This window comes from Sus scrofa, chromosome 17 (genome assembly GCF_054392235.1).
Source record: "Sus scrofa isolate SSC_HxYL_T2T_F1_AM1 chromosome 17, Sscrofa_HxYL_maternal_Yorkshire_Landrace_v2.0, whole genome shotgun sequence".
Taxonomy (NCBI): Eukaryota; Metazoa; Chordata; class Mammalia; order Artiodactyla; family Suidae; genus Sus; species Sus scrofa.
This window is the reverse complement of record NC_139399.1, coordinates 20,195,711-20,221,984: the sequence shown is the minus strand read 5'-3', so window position 1 is coordinate 20,221,984 and position 26,274 is coordinate 20,195,711. Positions and strand designations below refer to the sequence as shown.

Here is a 26,274-nt window from a genome sequence, read left to right as displayed (position 1 = left end):
ACTGTACCTGTCCACCTTCCACAGAGATCAGTACGCCACATGGCGTGAATCTCAATTCTAGTCTTCCCTGATTTTCTCAAGCACCTTACATGTATCATTCTATGTATTATGAACTCAACTTTCCCTCAACCACCAGAATGTAAACTCCACAAAGACTGGGACTTCTCCATCCTATACCTATATATATCTATATCTATATCTATATATATTTTTTTTCCCGCTCCCACAGCATACAGAGGTTCCCAGGCTAGGGGTCAAATCGGAGCTATAGCTGCTGGCCTACGCCAGAGCCACAGCAATGCGGGATCCGAGCTGCGTCTGCAACCTACACCACAGCTCACGGCAACGCCAGATCCTTAACCCACTGAGTGAGGCCAGGGATTGAACCTGCAACCTCATGGTTCCTAGTCAGATTTGTTAACCACTGAGTCATGACAGGAACTCCTATACCTATACTTTTGATGCCTAGCACATAGCAGGTATTCAAAATTATTCACTGATGAATAAAAGGTTAGAAATGAATAATTTGTAAGTCTTCTGGTTCTGAAGTTCTATAATTCTCCTTGGAGAAGGTCAGGTGCATAATGGATTTCTGACATAGGGTGACAGATTTTATCAAGTTTCAGTAACACTTCTCTAGATAAACAATTTTTCTTCATCTCTTCACTTCAGATAAATCACTTTAAATTTTGAGCCTCTCTTAAAGATGAAATAAATGAAATAGAAAATGTCAACAAATGATGCTTACTCTTCTTTCCATCCATATCTGCATGGATTTTTCGAGCCAAGAATCCACTTTTGTACACAGCAGCATTTGGGTCATGAGGAATGTCCAAGAATGGGTTGGTAGTGCTCCCAATACGGCTGATGGTCTTTGGATGTGTTCCATTAGCCTTCTCATCAGTACCTTCCGACAGAGACTTTTTTTTCTCTTCATCATCTCTAAAAGGGTAAAAACACAAAGATTCAATTGAACAGAGTTATTTGGGGTAATAAACTATTTTCCTAATGGTCTCAGTCTTGATAACAACAACCAGGGTAAGAACTGCTGTGGTTCAACAAACTGTTTCCTGTGCCAGGTATTAGTGACCTGGAAGAAACAATAAGGCTATGACTTTAAAAATCTCTAAAGCCTCTGGCTTTTCCATCCACCACAGAGCCTTCAGGTCTGTCTGCTTTTATTTATTTATTTTTTTTATTTTTTATTTTTTTTGTCTTTTGTTGTTGTTGTTGCTATTTCTTGGGCCGCTCCCGCGGCACATGGAGGTTCCCAGGCTAGGGGTTGAATTGGAGCTGTAGCCACTGGCCTACGCCAGAGCCACAGCAACGCAGGATCCGAGCCACGTCTGCGACCTACACCACAGCTCACGGCAACGCCGGATTGTTAACCCACTGAGCAAGGGCAGGGACCGAACCCGCAACCTCATGGTTCCTAGTCGGATTCGTTAACCACTGCGCCACAACGGGAACTCCAGGTCTGTCTGCTTTTAAACAAGTGGAAAGTTCTTTGACAGAGATCATAATTTTGATTTTGATTTTTGCATGACCTAACATAGTGTCAAGCATACAGAATATTATAGCTACCTATCATTATAGATTAAGTCCAGTGAACAATGTTGGACTATATCTGTCAATCAGGTGCTCTCTAATATAAAAATCTCAGGTAAAGCTATTAATGGGTTAGGATGATGGCACCATGCACAAGTTTTGGCATCTTACAGCTACTGTTTTCCCAACTACCAGCAAAGTGTTGGGCACCCTATCACCAACTAAGAAATCCCCTCATTGCAGAGTCCTGTTTTGGGGGCAAATTTAACTCTGAGGTTATAATGTACATTAAGTATGAAGGAGGAAGAAAAGGAATGGTCATATTCAGTTAATAAGGGGTTTGGGGGAGGGGAGAGTAGAAAAAAAAGTTAAGTTCTGATATACTGCTAGAAAACACATATCCAGAGTAAGAGCATTTGTCTTAGTTCGCCTTTTTTAATGCCCTAAAATCACTTCTGGTTTCTTTGAATATTGAATCTTTTCATTAAAACTTCAACCAAAATAACCACTGCCAAAATATATTTAAAGTAAACCACAAACTCAATTGTCAAAAATGTTTATTTGGTTATCAGAGAAAAATAGCCCATTTTCTTCAATGGTATTTGATAAGTTAATTGTGAGATATAAAAATAACACTGGACTCAGGCATCTATGTTTTGCTTTTAGTTTTGTTTTTAGGTAATTTTAGATTTGCAAAGATAGTACATAGAGTTCCCTTACGCTCATCACCCAGTTTCCCCAAGGTTAGTATCTTATATAACCGTGGTAAAAATGTCAAAATGAGGAAATGAAGAGTAAAATACCAAGGAGTAAATTTCAGATTTTATTAAAATTTCTCCCATTTTTTAAAATAATGTTGTTTTTTTTTTCCCCCAGGATGCTATCCATGACCTCACAGTGCACTTGGCTATCACATCTCTTAGTCACCTCCAGACACTGACAATTCTTAAGCCTTTCCTTGTCCTCCACAACCTAGACACTTGGAAAAGTACTGGTCAGTGATTCTGTAGGGTACATGTCTTCTCATGCTTGGATCAAGGTCACACTATCTTGGGAAGAACACCTGGGTGATAGATAAGCCTCTCAGTGTACCAGATCAGGGGTACTTGTTTTATTATTAGTGAGATGCACCTTGATCACTTGTTAAGGTGGTTTCTGGCAAATGTTTATACAAGTTACTCTTTTCCTTTGTAAATGACTTGGGGGAGAGATTTTGTGACTATGAAAATATCCTCTTTCTCTTTAAACTTCTGACTACTATAAAAAAAAATAATAATAATAAAAAAAAAAAGGAGTTCCCGTCGTGGCGCAGTGGTTAACGAATCCGACTAGGAACCATGAGGTTGTGGGTTCGATCCCTGCCCTTTCTCAGTGGGTTAACGATCCGGCGTTGCTGTGAGCTGTGGTGTAGGTTGCAGACGCGGCTCTGATCCCGCGTTGCTGTGGCTCTGGCGTAGGCCAGTGGCTACAGCTCCGATTGGACCCCTAGCCTGGGAACCTCCATATGCCGCGGGAGCGGCCCAAGAAATAGCAACAACAACAACAACAAAAAGACAAAAGACAAAAAAAAAAATAAAATAAAATAAAAAAAATAAACTTCTGACTACTAATTTTAGCATTCCTCTGTAAATCTGGTCAATAGCAATTATATTGTCATAAGTCAATGGTGATTTTTTTTTCCCCCAATTCCTTCCATTTCAAATTGAAATTCTTCTATAAGTCTGGACACATGGATACACATTTTATTCTTTGGATTATAGTCAAACAGTATGATTATTTGATTTGTTCAAATTTTTCCAGCTTTGGGCATTTAGAATTCTATCAAGCAGGCTTTTGTATCCTTTCAACCTGCCTCATCCTTTTCCCTTTTTTGTTTTGTAAGTACTTCCTTTCTTACAGGTACCACAAGATGCTACTTCCAAGCTCATCTTGTACTTTTCTTGTTCCATCCCTGGAAACAACCAGTTCTCCAAGGAGATCAGTTCTATTCATTGGAGAATGGTATCTAGAAACCAAATCTAAGTGCTAGGTGTGCTCACTGCCTCTGGGCCCTCTCAGCATATGCACCTAAAGAAATGAAGATATGCATAGGTATCAGCTACCCAGCCTCCCTCTCTCTCCAAGAGTTCATGCCAGTATCTCTAACCCAAGCCAGTATAATGTGGTTCATCCTAGCCTTTTCTCTTTACTTATCTGTACTTATTCAACAGTGAGAAACCTGGCTCTTGCTATCTAAAATATATTTATCTATTTGTTCAATCCTAGTAAACACATAAACTAGTTTCAGAATCAGTAGCCCATGCTCATGTGAGAAACTAAGTTATCTACTACAGTCAGTGTCTGCGTACAGTTTTTCACCTTATACTATTCAGTTAAAATAGTTTCCCAGAGTTACTTAGGTCAGTTCCTTTCTTCCTCACTCTTCTTCACAATGGCTATATAGTTCATTTTGAAAACAAATTAATCTGGTATAGTCTGAAGTATATCATGCATTCCCTACACCATGGCTGATATTTAAGAAATGTACAGATATATGCCCAGGAGTAGGATTGCTGGGTCATATGGTAGTTCTATATTTAGTTTTCTGAAGTACCTCCATACTGTTTTCCATAACGGTTTTACCAATTTACATTCCCACCAACAGAGAAGAAAGGGCACCCTGTTTTCCACACCCTCTCCAGCATTTGTTATTTGTTGACTTGTTAATGATGGCTATTCTGACCAGTGTGAAGTTGTACTTTATTATAGTTGCAGCACCATTCAAGAAACAACCTAAAGGTCCATTGACAGATGAATGGATTAAGAAGTGGTACACATATACAATGGAATAGCACTCAGCCATAAAAAAAACCAAAATAATGCCATTTGCAGCAACATGGATAGAACTAGAGACTCTCATACTAAGTGAAGTAAGTCATAAAGAGAAAGACCAATACCACATGATATCACTTACATCTGCAATCTAATATATGGCACCAATGAACATTCTACAGAAAAGAAACAAACTCATGGACATGGAGAACATACCTGTGGCTGCCAAGGGGGAGAAGGATAGAGTGGGATGAACTAGGGTTAGTAGATACAAACTATTGCATTTGGAGTGGATAAGCAATGAGATCCTGTTGTACAGCACAGTGAACTATGTCTAGTCACTTGTGATGGAACAGGATGGAGGATAATGTGGGAAAAAGAATGTATATATACATGTATGACTGGGTCACTTTGCTGTACAGCAGAAATTGACAAAATGTTATAAATCAATGATAATAAAAATTAAAAATCTTTAAAAGGAAATGTGCATACACCAAATGTACTCCTTAAGATGTATAGTTCCATGGGAATAAATAATTCATCTACCACACGATACCACCACAATACCAAACAACAGTTCTGAACCCCCAGTTCCCTCTGCTACCTCTTGTAGTCACTGCCTCTCCCTGAAGCAGTGGAAACTACTGGACTCTTCCTTCCCAATGGTTTTTGTCTCAAAATGTAACAAAGATGGTTTATTTTACTTGGCAAAACATATTTAAGATGCATCCATATTGTGATACTCAATAGTTTTTCTCTCTTATTTCTGAGTACTATTTTATGGATGTGTAAGTTTATTTATACATCTACCTTCCCCCATGCCACCTCCAGCTTTATTGAAATATGATTTATTTATTTATATATTTTAAGTGTACATGATAATTTGATATGTGTATACATTGTGAAAGGTTCCCTAACATCAAGTTAACAAATTCAACACTTCACATATTTATTGATATATTTATTTTTGGTAAGAAATTTTAAGTTTTTCTCCCTTAGTAAATTCAGTTCTATAATGCAATTATCAATTGTAGCCACCATGTTTCAAATTATTTCCTCAGACCTTATTCATCTTTCAGCTGCAAGTTTGTCCTCTTTGAACAACCATCCTATAGGCCCTGGAAACCACTTTTACACTCTGTTTCTCTAAGTTAGACTTAAAAAAAATCCACTTATAAGTGATTCCATATGGTATTTATCTTTCTTTGACTTATTTCACTTAGTATAAATGCCTACCAGATTCATCCATGTTGTCAAAAAATGGCAGGATTTCCCCTTTTAAGGGTTGTATAGTAGCCCTGAGTATTATGTATCAAACCTTCTTTATCCATTCATCTGTAGACAGAGATTAGTTGTTTCCATGCTTGCTACTGAAAACAATATTTTCTGAACACGGATATACGGATATCTCCGAAATAAGGATTTCTTCCCTTTGACTATATATTCAAAAGTAGGACTGCTGCAACATAATAGTAATTCTATTTTTAATTTCTTGAAGAACTTCTGTAATGTTTTTCATAGAGGCTGTACCAGTTTACATTTCCACCAGGAGGGCACCAGGGTTCCCTTTTCTTCACATCCTTGCCAGCATATTACTTCTTACATTTTTGTTTGTTTGTTTTGTTTTTTTAGGGCTGTAGCCACAGAATATAGAGGTTGCCAGGCTAGTGGTAGAATCAGAGCTGCCAGGCTATGCCACAGCCACAGCAATGTGAGATCCGAGCTGCATCTGAGACCTACACCACAGCTCATGGTAATATCGGGTCCTTAACCCACTGAGTGAGGCCAGGGATCAAACCCATGTGCTAATGGATACTAGTCGGGTTTATTATTGCTGAACTACAACAGGAACTCCATTCTCTCTCTCTCTCTCTCTCTCTCTCTATGTGTATATATATATATATATATATATCTATGCGCAGATTTTTCTCTTTACAGCCACACCTGTGGCATATGGAAGTCCCCAGGCTAGGTGTTGAATCTGAGATGCAGCTGCTAGCCTATGCCAAAGCCACAGCAATGCAGGATCCATGCCATGTCTACAATCTACACCACAGCTCCCGGGAATGCCACTGTGCAAGGCCAGGGATTGAACCCAAATTCCCATGGATACTAGTTGGGTTTGTTACTGCTACACCACAATAGGAACTCCCAGTTCTTACATTTTTGATGACAGACATCCTAACATGTATGAGGTGATATTTCATGTGCTTTTGATTTGCATTTCCATAATTAGGTATGTTAAGTACCTTTTCATACACCTATTGGCCATTTGTATGTCTCTTTGGGAAAATATCTACTTAGGTCCTTTGCAAATTTTTAAATTGAATTACTTGACTTTTTGCTAATGAAATGTAGAAATTTAGTGTATATTTTGGACAGTAACCCTGTCAGATATAGGATTTGCAAATATTTTCCTTATTCCATAGGTTGCCTTTTCATTTTGTTGATGATCTCCTTTGCTGTGCACAGCTTTTTAGTTTAACATAGCCCCACTTATTTATTTTTGCTTTTGTTGCCAAATCAAAAAAAAAAAAAATCACTGTCAAGACCAATGTCAAGGAGTTTACTTTCTACGTTTTTTCCTAGGCGTTTTATGGTTTCAGGCCTTATATAAAGGCTTTAATTCATTTTGAGTTGATTTTTCTGCTTGGTGTAAGATGAGGTCCAGTTTCATTCTTTTGCATGTAGATACCTATTTTCCTAAAACCATTTATTGAAGTGAAAATCTGTTCTCCATTGTATATTCTTGGCTGCCTTGTGTGATTTAATTTCTGGGTTCCATTGACATATGTATCTGTTTTTGTGTCAATACCATGCTCTTTTGATTATTTTATAGTTTGAAATCAAGAATTGTGATGCGTCCAGCTTTCTTCTTTTTTCTCAAGATTGCTTTAGCTATTTGGGTTCTTTTGTAGTTCCATAAAAATCTTAGTGAAAATTGCTATGAAAAATTCCATCAGAATTTTGATAAGGATTGTACTAAATATTTATATTGCTTTGGGTATTATGGATGTCTAACAATATTAATTACTCAAATACATTACTGCAAAATATTTTTTATTTGTGTCCTCTTCAGTTTCTTTCATTAATGTCTTATAGATTTCAATGTCCAGACCTTTAAACTCCTTGGTCAAATTTTGATACTACTGAGTTTTTAAAATTTTTATTGAAGTTTAGCTGATTAATAATGTTGTGATAATTTCTGCTGTACAACAAAGTGATTCAGTTATACATATACACAAATCCATTCTCTTTCAGCTTCTTTTCTCATGTAGATTATCACAGAATACTAGGTAAAGTTCCCTGTGCTCTATAGCAGGTCCCTGATGGCCAACCATTCTATATACCACAGTGTGCCATATGTCAATCCCAAACCCCAATCCACCCCTCTCCCAATACCTGTCCCTTTGGTAACCATAAATTTGTTTTTGAGGTCTGTGAGTCTGTTTCTGTTCTGCAAATAACTTCATTTGTATCTCTTTTTTTTAAGATTCCACATGTAACTGATGCTTGGTCTTTCTTTCTCTGTCTGACTTCATTTAGTGTGATGTTATTATAAAAGTCATGTTTTCTTAATTTCCTCCTTCCCTCCCTCTTCCTTTCTATTCAGCTACGCCTGTGGTACTATGGAAATTCCTGGGCTAGAGCTGAATGAGAGCTGCCACTGAAGCCTATGCCACAGCAATAGCAACAATGGATCCAAACCCCATCTGTGACTTCTGCCACGGCTTGTGGCAATACCAAATCCTTAACCCACTGAGAGAGGCCAGGGATGGATCCTGCATCCTCAGGGAGACTATGTTGAATTAACCTGCTGAGCCAGATTGGGAACTCCAGTAATTTCTATTTCTGATAGTTCACAGTTGCCAATAAAGAAATATAACGGATTTTTGCATGTTGATTTTATATCGTGTACTTTATTAATTCTGATAGGTTTCTGGTAGACTCTCTAGGGTTTTTATATATAATATGTCATCTGCAAATAAAGACAAGTATACAAGATTATATGATTTTTATCCTTCTTCCTTTTAAATTTGGATGCCTTTTATATTATTTTTTGCCTAATTGCTACGCCTAGGTCTTCTACTACTGTGTTAAATAACTAAGTGGGCATCCTTATCTTGTTCCTGATCTTAGAGGAAATGCTTTCAGCTTTTCAAGGTTGAGCGTGATATCTGCTGGGGGTTTGTCACATACGGCCTTTATTATGTTGAACTGTGTTCCTTCTACACCCAGTTTTTTTGAGGGTTTTTATCATGAATGGATGTTGAATTTTGTCAAATGCTTTCTCTGCATCTACTGAGATTATATGATTTTTATCCTTCATTTTTTAAATGTGGTGTATGAAATTTAATGGATGTGTAGTTGCTGAATCAGTCCTGAATCCTGGAATAAATCCTACTTGCTCTTGACGAATGATGCTTTTAATGTATTGTTGAACTGAGTTTCCTAAATATTTGGTTGAGGATTGGTCTTTTTTTTTTTTTTTTCATCTATGCTAAGTATGGATATTGGCCTATGATTTTCTTTTCTTGAAGTGTTCTTGTCTGGCTTTAGTATCAGAGTAACGATGTCCTCATAAAGTGAGTTTGGGAGAGTCCATCCTCTTCATCTTTTGGATAATTTGAGGACTGGCATTAACTCTTCTTTGAATGTTTAGTAGAATTCCCATGAAGACATCTGGTCTTGGATATTATTCATTATTTTGTTTGTTTGTTTAATCAGAAATCAAATGCCTGTACAAGTAATTACTAGTAATTGATCTGCTCAATTCTTCTACTTTTTTCATGATTTAATTTTGGTAGATTATGTTTCCAAGAGTTTATCCTTTTCTTATACTTCGTCCAATTTGTTGGCATACACTATTCTCTTATGATGCTTTTTATTCCTGTGGTATCAGCAATACTGTCTCCTGTTTCACTTCAAACTCATTTGAGTCCTCTTTTATTCTTGTTAAATCTAGCTAATGGTTTGTCTATTTTGTTTTAAAAAACCTAGTTCTTAGTGTCAATGATCATTTTTGTCTTTTTAGGCTCTATTTCATTTACTTTCACTGTGACTTTGTTATTTTCTTCCTTCTTCTAACTTTGGGTTTAGTTTGTTCTACTTTTTTTAGTTCTTAAGGTGTAAAATAAGGTTGTTTATCTGAGGTCTTTCCTTTTTCTTAATGTAAGTGTTTATTGCTATAAACTTCCCTCTTTGCTGTAGACTGCTTTTTATGCATCCTGTAAGTTTTGGTATTTTCATCTTCATTTGTCTCAAGCTACATTTTTATTTCTAGTTTCTATGTTTTATTTGTGCTTGCAACTACCATCATGACAATATAAAATATAGTATTACAGATCTTTCACGGTTTGAAATCAATCCAGAAAGATTCCCAGTGTTCATATAGGTTGTTCTACTGTCCGCATTAAGATTTAGTACTGTTAAGACAAAAATTTTGATTCACTACAGAAACAAAACGTAATAACCTAAAATTAAAAAACAAAATTGCAGATTCAGTCAATTATTGCTTATTGAATGACACTCCATTCTGTGTGTTCACATCATTTTTTTATCCCCATGCAGCCAATAATCCAAAGAAGATTTTGATATGAACAAGCTTAAATCTGTTTATTCCCAAATAATTGTATTTTCCCCAATTTTACCTATTTTCAAAGTACTTACAAAAATTATGTACTTACTATCCTTACTACAGCAGCCTTACTACTGTATCCTTACTACACTCGATAATGAGAAGATACATTTTTACATTGTTTTGATTACATTATTTTTATGTGAATAAACCAAATTCTGAAAGAGGGAACTTGAAACACATGGTATTTCTGAAACAATTTTGATTGCTTTAAAGATAGTATGTCTGGGAGTTCCCGTCGTGGCGCAGTGGTTAACGAATCCGACTACGAACCATGAGGTTGCGGGTTCGATCCCTGCCCTTGCTCAGTGGGTTGACGATCCGGTGTTGCCATGAGCTGTGGTGTAGGTCGCAGACGCGGCTTGGATCCCGCGTTGCTGTGGCTCTGGTGTAGGCCAGTGGCTACAGCTCCGATTCAACCCCTAGCCTGGGAACCTCCATAGGCCGCGGGAGCGGCCCAAGAAATAGCAAAAAGACAAAAAATAAAATAAAATAAAAAAAAAAGATAGTATGTCTGGAGAAAAAGTAATAGTAAATTATGTGAAGTTTTTTTTTTTTTTTTTTCCCTTTTTCCATGAAGTGGTATCTTAGGATGGTCACACTGAAAGTATTATTTTCTCATTTTGAGGGGAAAAAAGCAGACATGATTTAATAAGAGTTAGTGATTTTTTTTTTTTTTTTGCCACACTAGAGGCATGTTCCTGGGCCAGGGATCAAACCCATGACACAACAGAGACAGCGCTGAGTCCTTAACTGCTAGGCTACCAGGGAACTCCAGGAATCATTAACTTTGGTGGGAGGATCTGAGTTGTGAGTAGGAATAAAAAAATGATTATCCTGGGAAACAGGTTAACTATTTTAGACAGCAAGAGTCACTAGAAATGACTACCACAGGAGAGAGGACAAGATGGCGGAGGAGTAGGGGGACACGCTCGCCCTCTCCCACAAACACAACAAAAAAAGCACATCTACAGAAGAAATGACTCGCACAGAACAACAACCAATCGCTGGCAGAGGAACCTAATCTCCAATAACGGCAAGAAATTCGTGACATTATTGGGCAGAACGGGAGAAAAGAGGAGAGTGAGAGAAGGTGAATCCGAGCGGGACGGGCGCTCCCGAAAGGGAACTGCGGAGGGGAAAGGGATCCCGCACCCTGGAAAGTCACCTACCGGGCGAAAGATCAAACGAACCGGAGGAATCTCCAGATGCAGAGAAGAGTGTAGCAGTAAGTTGGAGTACGGAAAAACGATCAAGAACCCAACGGACCATCTGAACTACGGGCACAGTCACCAAAAATTGAGACGCCTGGGTGGGGGCTGGGCACCGAATCCTCGGCTCCAGAGGTTAGTCCCCGGGAAAGGGCCGGGGGACGCCTGGGTGGGGGCTGGGCACCGAGACCTCAGCTCTGAAGGTTGGTCCCCGAGAGGGGGCCGGGGGACGCCTGGGTTGGGGCTGGGCACCGAGACCTCGCCTCCGAAGGTTAGTCCCCAAGAAAGGGCCGGGGGGCGCCGCCTGGGTGGGGGCTGGGCACCGAGACCTCGGCTCCAGAGATTAGTCCCCGGGCTAGGGGGGCGGGGAAGAGCGGAAACTGCTTGGGAGGTCTCTAAACCATTTGACGGGGCAGAGACTGCCTGGGAGACTAGAAAACAAAGCTGTCGCAGAGGAAGGGAGCAATACTCTAGGGGCGGGGAAGTGGAAAGCCGCCTCAGAGGGAACCTGGGAGAAGAGCCTGGTCTGCGCCAGTGCTGGGGAGGGGAGAGAAGAAGGGGTGGGTCCCCATAGAATACCCCCCACGCCACAACAAGCTTACAGGCCCGCTAGCTAGCAGAAAGCTGTGCTTCCCAGTGCATTCCCTCCCCCCACCCCCACCACCCCCTACGCTCTCGCCGAACCTGGGGCTGCCTGCCATCCAGGAGGGCTGGCCTCAACAATTGCCTGAAGCCTACCACCGCAGGGGCTCTCCCTGCACAGGCCTGCTTGCCCTTTGGAGGGGCTACACTTCCACAGAGCAGCACCAAACACCACCAGCCCCCTAAAAAAGGCCTGCAGCCCAGAAAAGCTAGAACAAGCCTAGCCAGGCCGTGAATAGATCGACCTAATTCTCTGACGGTTTTTCTGAGACGGGCTCCCCCGGGGAGGAGCCTCTTGAGTCTCCAAGGGCCTTGCTACACGCCCAAGACCCTAGGGGGTGCTAAGACCTAGTGGACCAGCTGCATAGGACTGCCAGCTCCAGGCAGGACCCCCTGCAGCCCAGAAAAGCTGCAACAAGCCTGGCCGAATCGGGAAAAGATCTCAGACGGTCTTTCGGAGTCGGGCTGTCCTGGGGAGGAGCCTCTTGAGTCTCCAAGGGCCCTGCTACCCGCCCAAGACCCCAAGGGGTGCTGAGACCTAGTGGACCAGCTGCATAGGACTGCCAGCTCCAGGCAGGACCCCCTGCAGCCCAGAAAAGCTGCAACAAGCCTGGCCGAATCGGGAAAAGATCTCAGACGGTCTTTCTGAGTCGGGCTGTCCTGGGGAGGAGCCTCTTGAGCCTCCAAGGGCCCTGCTACCCGCCCAAGACCCCAGGGGGTGCTGAGACCTAGTGGAACAGCTGCATAGGACTGCCAGCTCCAGGCAGGACCCCCTGCAGCCCAGAAAAGCTGCAACAAGCCTGGCCGAATCGGGAAAAGATCTCAGACGGTCTTTCTGAGTCGGGCTGTCCTGGGGAGGAGCCTCTTGAGCCTCCAAGGGCCCTGCTACCCGCCCAAGACCCCAGGGGGTGCTGAGACCTAGTGGACCAGCTGCATAGGACTGCCAGCTCCAGGCAGGACCCCCTGCAGCCCAGAAAAGCTGCAACAAGCCTGGCCGAATCGGGAAAAGATCTCAGACGGTCTTTCTGAGTCGGGCTGTCCTGGGGAGGAGCCTCTTGAGCCTCCAAGGGCCCTGCTACCCGCCCAAGACCCCAGGGGGTGCTGAGACCTAGTGGACCAGCTGCATAGGACTGCCAGCTCCAGGCAGGACCCCCTGCAGCCCAGAAAAGCTGCAACAAGCCTGGCCGACTTGGGAAAAGATCCCAGACGGTCTTTCTGAGTCGGGCTGTCCTGGGGAGGAGCCTCTTGAGTCTCCAAGGGCCCTGCTACCCGCCCAAGACCCCAGGGGGTGCTGAGACCTAGTGGACCAGCTGCATAGGACTGCCAGCTCCAGGCAGGACCCCCTGCAGCCCAGAAAAGCTGCAACAAGCCTGGCCGAATCGGGAAAAGATCTCAGACGGTCTTTCTGAGTCGGGCTGTCCTGGGGAGGAGCCTCTTGAGCCTCCAAGGGCCCTGCTACCCGCCCAAGACCCCAGGGGGTGCTGAGACCTAGTGGACCAGCTGCATAGGACTGCCAGCTCCAGGCAGGACCCCCTGCAGCCCAGAAAAGCTGCAACAAGCCTGGCCGAATCGGGAAAAGATCTCAGACGGTCTTTCTGAGTCGGGCTGTCCTGGGGAGGAGCCTCTTGAGCCTCCAAGGGCCCTGCTACCCGCCCAAGACCCCAGGGGGTGCTGAGACCTAGTGGACCAGCTGCATAGGACTGCCAGCTCCAGGCAGGACCCCCTGCAGCCCAGAAAAGCTGCAACAAGCCTGGCCGACTTGGGAAAAGATCCCAGACGGTCTTTCTGAGTCGGGCTGTCCTGGGGAGGAGCCTCTTGAGTCTCCAAGGGCCCTGCTACCCGCCCAAGACCCCAGGGGGTGCTGAGACCTAGTGGACCAGCTGCATAGGACTGCCAGCTCCAGGCAGGACCCCCTGCAGCCCAGAAAAGCTGCAACAAGCCTGGCCGAATCGGGAAAAGATCTCAGACGGTCTTTCTGAGTCGGGCTGTCCTGGGGAGGAGCCTCTTGAGCCTCCAAGGGCCCTGCTACCCGCCCAAGACCCCAGGGGGTGCTGAGACCTAGTGGACCAGCTGCATAGGACTGCCAGCTCCAGGCAGGACCCCCTGCAGCCCAGAAAAGCTGCAACAAGCCTGGCTGAATCGGGAAAAGATCCCAGACGGTCTTTCTGAGTCGGGCTGTCCTGGGGAGGAGCCTCTTGAGTCTCCAAGGGCCCTGCTACCCGCCCAAGACCCCAGGGGGTGCTGAGACCTAGTGGACCAGCTGCATAGGACTGCCAGCTCCAGGCAGGACCCCCTGCAGCCCAGAAAAGCTGCAACAAGCCTGGCCGACTTGGGAAAAGATCTCAGACGGTCTTTCTGAGTCGGGCTGTTCTGGGGAGGAGCCTCTTGAGTCTCCAAAGGCCCTGCTACCCGCCCAAGACCCCAAGGGGTGCTGAGACCTAGTGGACCAGCTGCATAGGACTGCCAGCTCCAGGCAGGACCCCCTGCAGCCCAGAAAAGCTGCAACAAGCCTGGCGGAATCGGGAAAAGATCTCAGACGGTCTTTCTGAGTCGGGCTGCCCTGGGGAGGAACCTCTTGAGTCTCCAAGGGCCCTGCTACCCGCCCAAGACCCCAGGGGGTGCTGAGAACCAAGTGAAATCTGCTACCATCGTGGGGTGGACCTCCCAGTCCTGTCTGCCCTCAGGAAGTCCTCCTTTGCTTCAAAGAAACACTGTTAGTCCCATCAACACTCCAGAAAAGCCACACTGCCTCAAAAAAAGATTGACCAACAACGACAACCCTCAGGAAATATTCCAGGGCAGTGACAAGGCAAACACTACCCGATAACAGAGAGTACAACTCCCTCAGGAGAAAGAAGACAACAAGCAAGATGAAGAAGCTGAGAAACCACCCCCAGTCAAACCAACAGGAGAACTCACCTAAAACAGTCAACAATGAAACTGATATCTGCAGTCTGACAGACCTGGAGTTCAAAAGAGAAATAGTGAAAATACTGAAGGAATTAAGAGAAGATATGAACAGCAATGCAGATACCCTCAGAAAGGAGCTAGAAAATATAAGGAGGAGCCAAGAAAAACTAGAACATTCATTTGCAGAGATGCAAACTGAACTAGGGGCAGTAAAAACCAGAATGAATAATGCAGAAGAACGAATCAGTGATATGGAAGATAGAATAATGGAAATCACTCAATCTGGTCAACAGACAGAAAACCGAATCAAAAAACTGGAAAGCAATATAAGAGACCTATGGGATAATATAAAACGGGCCAATCTACGCATAATAGGAATTCCAGAAGGAGTAGAAAAAGATAAAGGAATGGAAAATATATTTGAAGAAATTATCGCTGGAAACTTCCCAAATCTAAAGGATACTGGATTCAAGATACAAGAAGCACAGAGGGCCCCAAACAAACTGAACCCAAACAGACCCACACCAAGACACATCATAATAAAAATGGCAAAAGTTAGTGATAAAGAGAGGATCCTAAAGGCAGCAAGAGAAAAACAGAATGTTACCTACAAGGGAACCCCCATAAGAATATCAGCTGATTTCTCTACAGAAACACTACAGGCCAGGAGGGAATGGCAAGAGATATTTAAAGTGCTCAAAGGAAAAAATATGCAACCTAGAATACTTTATCCAGCAAGAATATCATTTAAAATAGAAGGGGAAATAAAAATTTTTCCCAACAAACAAAAACTTAAAGAATACAGCAACACAAAACCCAGGTTAAAGGAAATATTGAAAGGGCTTCTCTAAACCAAAAAGAAAGGAAGGAAAGGGAAGAAAAAAGAAAAGAAAAAAAAAAAAAAGAAGAAGAAGAAGAAGAGGAAGAACTAGGACTGAGGAAGATACAATCAGAGAGCAGTCACTCAAATAAGCCAGCATACAGATTTAATCATGAACATGCTTCAAACAAAATAAAATTAAAAAGAAAAAAATAAAAGAGTCATCAAAACCATAAAATGTGGGCAAGGGATGTTAGGAGGTAAATAATCCTTTTTGTTTGTATGTATGTCTCTCTTCTTAATTTTAATATAATAATGAAGTGTTTGAACTTACAGGACCATCAGGCTAAAACACACAATTATGGGAAGGGGTTAGCATACTTAAAAAACAGGGCAACCACAAGCCAAAACCAAATATTGCATTTGCAAAAAATGAAAAAAAAAAAATACACTCAAGCAGATAATAACAGGAGACCATCCAACCAAAAAAAAAAAAAAAAAGAAGAATGGAGAACCATAGAATCAACTGGAACACGAGGATCAAATGGCAATAAATAATCATCTATCAATTATCACCTTAAATGTCAATGGACTGAATGCCCCAATCAAAAGACACAGAATGGCTGAGTGGATAAAACGGCAAAAACCTTCAATATGCTGCCTACAAGAAACTCACCTTAGGACAAAAGATACATATAGATTGAAAGTGAAAGGCTGGGGAAAAGTATTTCATGCCAATAGACATGACAGAAAAGCAGGAGTTGCAACGCTCATATCAGACAAAATAGACTTTAAAACAAAAGACATAAAGAAAGACAAAGAAGGACACTATTTAATGATTAAGGGATCCATCCAAGGAGAGGATGTTACTATCATCAACATATATGCCCCAAACATAGGAGCACCCAGATACATACAACAAATATTAACAGACATAAAGGGAGATATTGATGAGAATACAATCATAGTAGGAGACCTAAATACCCCCCTCACATCAATGGACAGATCCTCTAGACAGAAAACCAATAAAGCAACAGAGATCCTAAAGGAAACAATAGAAAAGTTAGACTTAATTGATATCTTCAGGACACTACATCCAAAAAAATCAGAATACACATTCTTCTCAAATGCTCATGGAACATTCTCAAGAATCGACCACATATTGGGACATAAAGCGAATCTCAATAAATTTAGGAGCATAGAAATTATCTCAAGTATCTTCTCTGACCACAATGCCATGAAATTAGAAATCAACCATGGGAAAAGGAAAGAGAAAAAACCTACTCCATGGAGACTAAACAACATGCTACTAAAAAACCAATGGGTCAATGAGGAAATCAAGAAGGAAATTAAAAACTATCTTGAAACAAATGATAATGAAGACATAACCTCTCAAAATCTATGGGATGCTGCGAAAGCAGTGCTCAGAGGGAAATTTATAGCAATCCAGGCCTTTCTCAAAAAAGAAGAAAGATCCCAAATTGACAACTTAACCCTCCACCTAAATGAATTAGAAAAAGAAGAACAAAGAAGTCCTAAAGTCAGCAGAAGGAAGGAAATTGTAAAGATCAAAGAAGAAATCAATAAAATAGAGACTCAAAAAACAATAGAGAAAATTAATAAAACCAAGAGCTGGTTCTTTGAAAAGGTGAACAAAATTGATAAACCCCTGGCCAGACTCACTAAAAAGAGGAGAGAAAGAACCCAAATCACCAAAATTATAAATGAAAAAGGAGAAATCACAACGGATACAGCAGAAATACAAAAAACCATAAGAGAATACTATGAACAACTATATGGCAATAAGTTTGACAATCTGGAAGAAATGGACAATTTTCTAGAATCTTACAGCCTGCCAAAACTGAATCAAGCAGAAACAGACCAACTGAACAGACCAATCACTAGAAATGAAATTGAAGAGGTCATAAAATCACTCCCTACAAATAAAAGCCCAGGACCAGATGGCTTCACAGGTGAATTCTATCAAACATATAAAGAGGAATTGGTGCCCATCCTCCTTAAACTCTTTCAAAAGGTTGAAGAAGAAGGAATACTCCCAAAGACATTCTATGAGGCCACCATCACCCTCATTCCAAAACCAGGCAGAGATACCACCAAAAAAGAAAACTATCGCCCAATATCATTGATGAATATAGATGCAAAACTTCTCAACAAAATCTTAGCCAACCGAATCCAACAACATATCAAAAAAATTATACACCATGACCAGGTTGGGTTCATCCCAGGTTCACAAGGATGGTTCAACATACGCAAATCAATCAACATCATACACCACATTAACAAAAAAAAAGTCAAAAATCATATGATCATCTCAATAGATGCAGAAAAAGCATTTGACAAAGTTCAACATCCATTCATGATCAAGACCCTCGCCAAAGTGGGTATAGAGGGAACATTCCTGAATATAATCAAAGCCATTTATGATAAACCCACAGCAAATATAATCCTCAATGGGGAAAAACTGAAAGCCTTCTCACTCAAATCTGGAACAAGACAGGGATGCCCACTCTCACCACTGCTCTTCAACATAGTTTTGGAAGTCTTAGCCACAGCAATTAGACAAACAAAAGAAATCAAAGGCATCCATATAGGAAGAGAAGAGATCAAACTGTCACTGTATGCAGATGACATGATTCTATACCTAGAAAACCCTAAGGACTCAACCCCAAAACTCCTTGAACTGATTAATAAATTCAGCAAAGTGGCAGGATATAAGATTAACATTCAGAAGTCAGTTGCATTTCTGTATACCAGCAATGAAGCATTAGAAAAGGAATACAAAAATACGATACCTTTTAAAATTGTACCTCACAAAATCAAATACCTCGGAATACACCTAACCAAAGAGGTAAAGGACCTATATGCCGAGAACTATAAAACCTTAATCAAAGAAATCAAAGAAGATGTAAAAAAATGGAAAGATATTCCATGTTCCTGGATTGGAAAAATCAATATTGTGAAAATGGCCATCCTACCCAAAGCAATCTACAGATTCAATGCAATCCCTATCAAATTACCCATGACATTTTTCACAGAACTAGAACAAACAATCCAAACATTTATATGGAACAACAAAAGACCCAGAATCGCCAAAGCAATCCTGAGAAACAAAAACCAAGCAGGAGGCATAACTCTCCCAGACTTCAAGAAATACTACAAAGCCACAGTCATCAAAACAGTGTGGTACTGGTATCAAAACAGACAGACAGACCAATGGAACAGAATAGAGAATCTGGAAATTAACCCTGACACCTATGGTCAATTAATCTTTGACAAGGGAGGCAAGAACATCAAATGGGAAAAGGAAAGTCTATTCAGCAAGCATTGCTGGGAAACCTGGACAGCTGTATGCAAAGCAATGAAACTAGAACACACCCTCACACCATGCACAAAAATAAACTCCAAATGGCTGAAAGACTTAAATATACGACAGGACACCATCAAACTCCTAGAAGAAAACATAGGCAAAACACTCTCTGACATCAACATCATGAATATTTTCTCAGGTCAGTCTCCCAAAGCAATAGAAACTAGAGCAAAAATAAACCCATGGGACCTCATCAAACTGAAAAGCTTTTGCACAGCAAAGGAAACCCAAAAGAAAACAAAAAGACAACTTACAGAATGGGAGAAAATAGTTTCAAATGATGCAACTGACAAGGGCTTAATCTCTAGAATATACAAGCAACTTATACAACTCAACAGCAAAAAAACCAATCAATCAATGGAAAAATGGGCAAAAGACCTGAATAGACATTTCTCCAAAGAAGATATACAGATGGCCAACAAACACATGAAAAAATGCTCAACATCGCTGATTATAAGAGAAATGCAAATCAAAACTACCATGAGATACCACCTCACACCAGTCAGAATGGCCATCATTAATAAATCCACAAATAACAAGTGCTGGAGGGGCTGTGGAGAAAAGGGAACCCTCCTGCACTGTTGGTGGGAATGTAAACTGGTACAGCCACTATGGAGAACAGTTTGGAGATACCTTAGAAATCTATACATAGAACTTCCATATGACCCTGCAATCCCACTCTTGGGCATCTATCCGGACAAAGCTCTACTTAAAAGAGACACATGCACCCGCATGTTCATTGCAGCACTATTCACAATAGCCAGGACATGGAAACAATCCAAATGTCCATCGACAGAGGATTGGATTCGGAAGATGTGGTATATATACACGATGGAATACTACTCAGCCATTAAAAAGGATGACATCATGCCATTTGCAGCAACATGGATGGAACTAGAGAATCTCATACTGAGTGAAATGAGCCAGAAAGACAAAGACAAATACCATATGACATCACTTATAACTGGAATCTAATATCCAGCACAAATGAACATCTCCTCAGAAAAGAAAATCAATCATGGACTTGGAGAAGAGACTTGTGGTTGCCTGATGGGAGGGGGAGGGAGTGGGAGGGATCGGGAGCTTGGGCTTATCAGTCACAACGTAGAATAGATTTACAAGGAGATCCCGCTGAATAGCATTGAGAACTATGTCTAGATACTCATGTTGCAACAGAAGAAATGGTGGGGGGAAAAACTGTAATTGTAATGTATACATGTAAGGATAACCTGACCCCCTTGCTGTACAGTGGGAAAATAAAATAAAATTTAATAAAAAAAAAAAAAAAAAAAAAAAAAAAAAAAGAAATGACTACCACAGCCATTGTTTCTAAATTTATTTTTTAAGCAGTTTAATTCTTTTCTGTTGAGTAAACTCAACAAAATCCTGGAGTAGGTAGCTGATGAAGCACAGTTTTGCTTCATAAATGCTACTGTATATTTATTATAAAGCACACCAATTACAAAGATGGGATGGTTTTTTACAAACACTCAATTTAGAGTGTATTACAGTAGTAATCAGCCTTGGCACTCTGTTCAATTCTGTACTTTGGTTGGTTATAGTTTTGTAGAAATTCTGATTCATGCAAAAAAGTACTTACAAATAAGTTTTATTTTAAAATTCAAACTTGGCAAATTCAAGGCACTTTTTCATAGAAAAAAGGAGATAGCAGTAAAACTTTACTCTGAGATTTATAAATTAATATGCTGATGCATAAATAAGTAAGAATTTAGTATATGTAACACATTTTGTATTTTAGGTTGAAAAGAGTTTACAGTAAATGTAGAATCAAATTATTTTAGAATCCTGAGGCCCTATGCAGAGATACAATTCCAGTGAACACAAACACAACTTGAAAAGCACTAGAGACTCTCACGCTGAGTGAAATAAGTCAGAAAGAGAAAGACAAATACTATACATTATCACTCATATCTGGAATCTAATATACAGCACAAATGAACCTTTCCAAAGAAAAGAAAATCATGGACTTGGAGAAGAGACCTGTGGTTGTCTGGGGGGAGAGGGAGGGAGTGGGAGGGATTGGGAGCTTGGGGTAACAGATGCAAACTATTGCTCTTGGAATGGATTTAAAATGAGATCTGCTGTGCAGCACTGAGAACTATGTCTAGATACTTACTTCACAGCATGACAATGGGAGGAAAAAGTATGTATACATGCATGTGTAACTGGGTCCCCATGCTGTACAGTGGGAAAAACAAACAAACAAACAAAAAAAAGCACTGTTCTACAGAGCTGGCATCAAAGGCATCGCTCACTTAATATAAGTAATTCTCCAAAACTTAGATGTTTGCTTGTAAAATGTAAAAAGGGCTCTACGTCCTGGTATTTGAAAGGGAAAATACAATGTGTTACATGAAAATTCCAAATAATTTCCTAAAAAGTAGCAAACTACAGTAAAAATGACCATATATAATCACTGACATAAGATATAAAATGCTTAAGATATTGTTTTCACAGCACCAAATAATCATCATATTTTTTAACAAACAAATGCATTGTGTTCAGTAACAAAGTTTCTCTCTGCAGCAGAACACCCTCGGCCTCCTGACATTGGACACACTTTTCAAACAACTACATATGGCTGGTATTCTGCTGACTGCACTGTAATGTCATTTGAGAATTTCCAGATATAGTTTCTTGTTTAAAATGTTCTACTGAGTTGTGGGGATGCAATTATGATTTTTCTCTATATAAACACCAGCCCAAAGGAGTAGAGTTATACTATGTAATATGGTAGCCACTGGCCACATAAGGCTGAGGACTTGAAATGTGGGTAGTCCAAATTGAGATGTATATGCCATGTTTCAAAAGACTCAGTAGAAAAAAAAGGAAAATATTTCAATAATGTTTATACTGATTACATATTAAAATGATAATATTCTGGATACACTGGGTTGCATAAAAATATACTTACAAAATAATTTTACCTTTTTTTAACTTTTATGATGTAGCTACTAAAAAATTTTTAATTACATATGTGGCATCCATCACATTTCTTTTAAAAAGGGTTGCTTCTAGAGAAGCTTGTATATTCTAAAACATATTAAAACTGAAGACAAGTATAACCACTCCACAACAGCATGGACATTCCTAAGAAAACTAAAAATGGAACTACTATATGATCCAGTAATCCCACTACAGAGTATATATCTGGACAAAACTTTTATTCAAAAAGATATATGCACCCCTATGTTCACTGAAACATTATTCACAATAGGCAAACATGGAAACAACCTAAATGTCCACTGAGAGATGAATGGATTAATAGGATCTGGTACACACACACTAGTCAGCCATAAAAAAAGAATGAAATAATGCCATTTGTAGCAACATGGATGCAACTAGAGATTCTCACACTAAGTAAAGTAAGTCAGAAAGAAAAAGGCAAATACCATATGATATCACATACGTAGAGTTGAAAATATGGCACAAATGAGCCTACCTGAGAAATAGAAATAGAATTACAGACATGGAGAACAGATCTGCTGTTGCCATGTTGGGGTGGGAGGGAGTGGGATGGACAGGGAGTTTGGGGTTAGTAGATGCAGACTGTTAGATTTAGAATGGATAGACAATAAGATCCTATATATAGCACAGGAAACTATATCCCATCTCTTGGCATAGACCATGATGTAAAATAATATAAAAAAGAATGTGCATGTATATATAAACACACACACATATTAGTATATATATGTATGTATGTATGGACATATATATGTACAACTGACTCACTTTGCTGTACACCAGAAATTGGCACAACAATTGTAAATCAAGTATACTTTAAAAATTTTTTTAAAGATGTAAAATAAAAAAAAAGAAAAACTCCAAAACAAAAACAACAACAGGAGAATGATAATTAGAGAAATGTTCAACAAAGTATGGCTCAGTAAATCCCTGATTATAAGTTAGGAATGAAAATATTCAACCCTGCAAAACAAGTATTCTTCATATTACGAAGGTTAATGAAATGCCCATGTGACCTTATACTTAAAAGTACATTATTCCTTATTGCAACACTGTGGGATTTTACTGCTTTTAAAGGTACCATAAATGCCAGTGACCTCCCAGAAGCAAAGCTGTTTTCCCTGCACATGGGAGAAGATATAAATTAATATAATACCCTCATAAAAGGATTCTGTAAATAAAGTTAACAGCCCACCTAAGTAGGACTTTCCTGTGTACCCTGAACCACACAGACATACATGTAATTTTGTTAAAGTAAAATAGAAGAGACATAGCAAGGTTCTGTCTTGCTTGTGAGAGGAATGATTCATGTATGAATATTCTGAACATTTAAAATGACTCCTAGTAGAGTACATTCTACTGAGATTCTAGATATCTCAACACCTTACAATATCTATCTGCTGAGAGCAGATAATCTTTCTACTTTGCTCTAAAAAGCAGCTGTAAATCATGAATTTCCTATATTCTGTCTTACTCATAACAAGTGCTTTTATTTATTTATTTTTTTTTGTCTTTTTGTCTTTTGTCTTTTTTTTTTGTTGTTGTTGTTGTTGTTGTTGCTATTTCTTGGGCCGCTCCCGCGGCATATGGAGGTTCCCAGGCTAGGGGCTGAATCGGAGCTGTAGCCACCGGCCTACACCAGAGCCACAGCAACGCGGGATCCGAGCCGCGTCTGCAACCTACACCACAGCTCACGGCAACGCTGGATCGTTAACCCACTGAGCAAGGGCAGGGACCGAACCCGCAACCTCATGGTTCCTGGTCGGATTCGTTAACCACTGTGCCACGACGGGAACTCCAAGTGCTTTTATTTTTAAACAAAAAAATTAATAAGGAATCTACAAATCCACTGGGGTCTTACCAATGGTTCAGTGAAGTAATCAAAGAGGAAATTAGAAAATATCTTGAGATAAATGAAAATAGAAATACAATTTTCTATGACATCAGAGAAAAAGCAGTTCTAAAAGAGAAATTGATAACAACACACACCTCAAGAAACAGGAAAAGTATCAACCAAACCAAGCTTTTAAAGAAGTTAGAAAAAGAAGAAAAAACAAAGCTCAAAGTCAGCAAATGGAAGAAAACAATGAAAAACAGACTGGGAAGAAGAAAAATATGAAAAGCAACAGAAAAAAAATCAATGACACTAATAGTTAGTTTTAGAAAAAAACACATAAAATTAATAAAATCTTAGCCAGGCCCATGAAGAAAAAAGTGAACCCCCCCAAAGTGGACCCAAATAAACAAAATAAGAAATTAAAGAGATTACAACCAATATCAAAGAAATATGAGAAATGATAAGAGAATATTAAGAACAGTCATATGTTAACAAATTGGACAAATTTCTAGAAGAAACAGACAAATTTCTAACATAAAGACTTCCCACACCACATCAGGAAGAAGTAGATAATCTGAACAGACATTGAACTTGAGTTAGTAATCAAAAAACTCACAACGAAGAAAAGTCCAGAATTAGATGTCTCTACAGAGCATTTCTTACAAACGTATAAAGAAGAACCCTTCTCAAACTATTCTGAAAAAACTAAAGAGGAGGAAACACTCCCAAGTACTTTCTGAGAGGCCACCATCATCCTGACACCAAAGCCAGAAAAAGACACTCCAAAAACAGAAAAAGAAAATTACAGGCCAAAATCTTTGATTAACATAGACGCAAAAATCTTCAAAAACACATTAGCAAACCAAATTCAGTAATATATATAATATAAAAGGGTCATATACCATGACCAAGTGGGATTTATTCAAGGGATGCAAGGATGGCCCACTATCCACAAAACAAATCAATGTCATACACTGTGTTACCCAAACAAAGCATAAAAATCACATGATAATCTCAATATATGTAGAATGTAGAAAATACGTTAGAAAATTCAATACCCATTCATGATAAAAACTCTCAACAAAGTTGGGATAGATGGAACATATCATAACATAATAAAGGCTTTTTTAAAAAGCAAAATCACAGCTAATATCACGCTAATTGGTGAAAAGCTAAAAGCTTCTCCTCTAAAAGGATGCCCACTCTTGTAATTTCTATTTAACATAATATTAGAATTTTTTTTTTTTTTTTTGCTTTTTAGGGCTGCACCCGTGGCATATGGAAGTTCTCAGGCTAGGGGTTGAATTGGAGCTGCAGCCACCAGCCTACACCACAGCTACAGCAACTCATGATCCGAGTCGCGTCTGCGACCTACACCACAGATCACAGCAATGCCAGATCATTAACCCACTCACTGAGCAAAGCCAGGGATCAAACCTGCATCCTCATGGATACTAGTCAGATTCCTTTCTGCTGTGCCACAATGGGAACTCCCAATAATAGAATTATTAATTGCAGCAATCAGACAAGGAAAAAGAAATAAAATCATACAAATTGAAAGGGAAGAAGTAAAACTCTCAATTTCCAGGTGACATAACTATATATAGACTACCCTATAATCTCCACTAAAAAACTATTTATTGAAACTAATAAATGAATTCAGTAAAGTTGCAGGATACAAGATTAATATACAGAAATATGTTACTTTTCTATACGTTAAAAATGAACTAATGAAAGAGAAAAGAAATCCTGCTTGAAATTGTATCTAAAAGAATAACATACCTAGGAATTAACTTAACCAAAGAGGTGAAAGACCTATATTCTGAAAATTATAAGACACTGATGAAGGAAACCTAAGATGATACAAATAAACAGAAAGATATCCCATGTTCAAGAATAGGAATAATTAATATTCTTAAAACATCCATAATACCCAAAGCAATCTACACATTTTAATGCAATTCCTATCAAAACACTACTGGTATTTTTTACAGAATCTAAAATTTTTATGGAACCACAAGAGAATGATAATAGCAAAATCTATTTTGGGGATAAAACAAAAAAAGCTTGAGTATCATGCACAACTTCAGACTATACTACAAAGCTATAGCAATCAAAATTGGCATAAAAGCATTCACATAGATCGATGGAACAGAATAGAGGTCCAGAAATAATGGTCAATTAACCTGTGACGAAAGAGGCAAGAATAAACAGTGGAGAAAAGACAGTCTCTTCGATAAATGGTGCTGAGAAAACTGGACAGCTATACATAAAAGAATGATATTAGAACATTCTCTCACACCATATACAAAAATCAACTCAAAATGTATTAAAACCTAAAGGTAGTAACTCCTAGCTGAGAACATAGGCAGTATGCACTTTCACGTGTCTTATTTCTGCCCTTCCTGCCTTTCTTCTCCTTTTGGGACTTGTCTAATGTGGATGTTAGTGCACTTGATGTCATCCCACAGGTACCTCAAA

General features: G+C 39.8%; 1 protein-coding gene and 1 long non-coding RNA gene across 13 annotated transcripts in view; both read right to left on the bottom strand.

Moving 5' to 3' along the window:
* Positions 1 to 26,274, bottom strand: part of PSD3 (pleckstrin and Sec7 domain containing 3) — a 626,723-nt gene that overhangs the window by 89,296 nt on the left and 511,153 nt on the right. For all 12 annotated transcript variants that reach the window (XM_085004345.1, XM_021077991.2, XM_085004352.1 and 9 more), the window contains one exon: positions 749 to 942. In XM_085004345.1, coding sequence (XP_084860471.1) covers positions 749 to 942 — 194 coding nt within the window. The remainder of the gene's footprint in view (positions 1 to 748; positions 943 to 26,274) is intronic.
* On the bottom strand, positions 9,521 to 24,644 carry LOC146395157 (uncharacterized). The gene is made up of 2 exons (XR_014832766.1): positions 20,281 to 24,644; positions 9,521 to 10,882 (listed from the first exon to the last, which is right to left on the bottom strand). It is a non-coding gene; the product is annotated as an uncharacterized LOC146395157 (long non-coding RNA).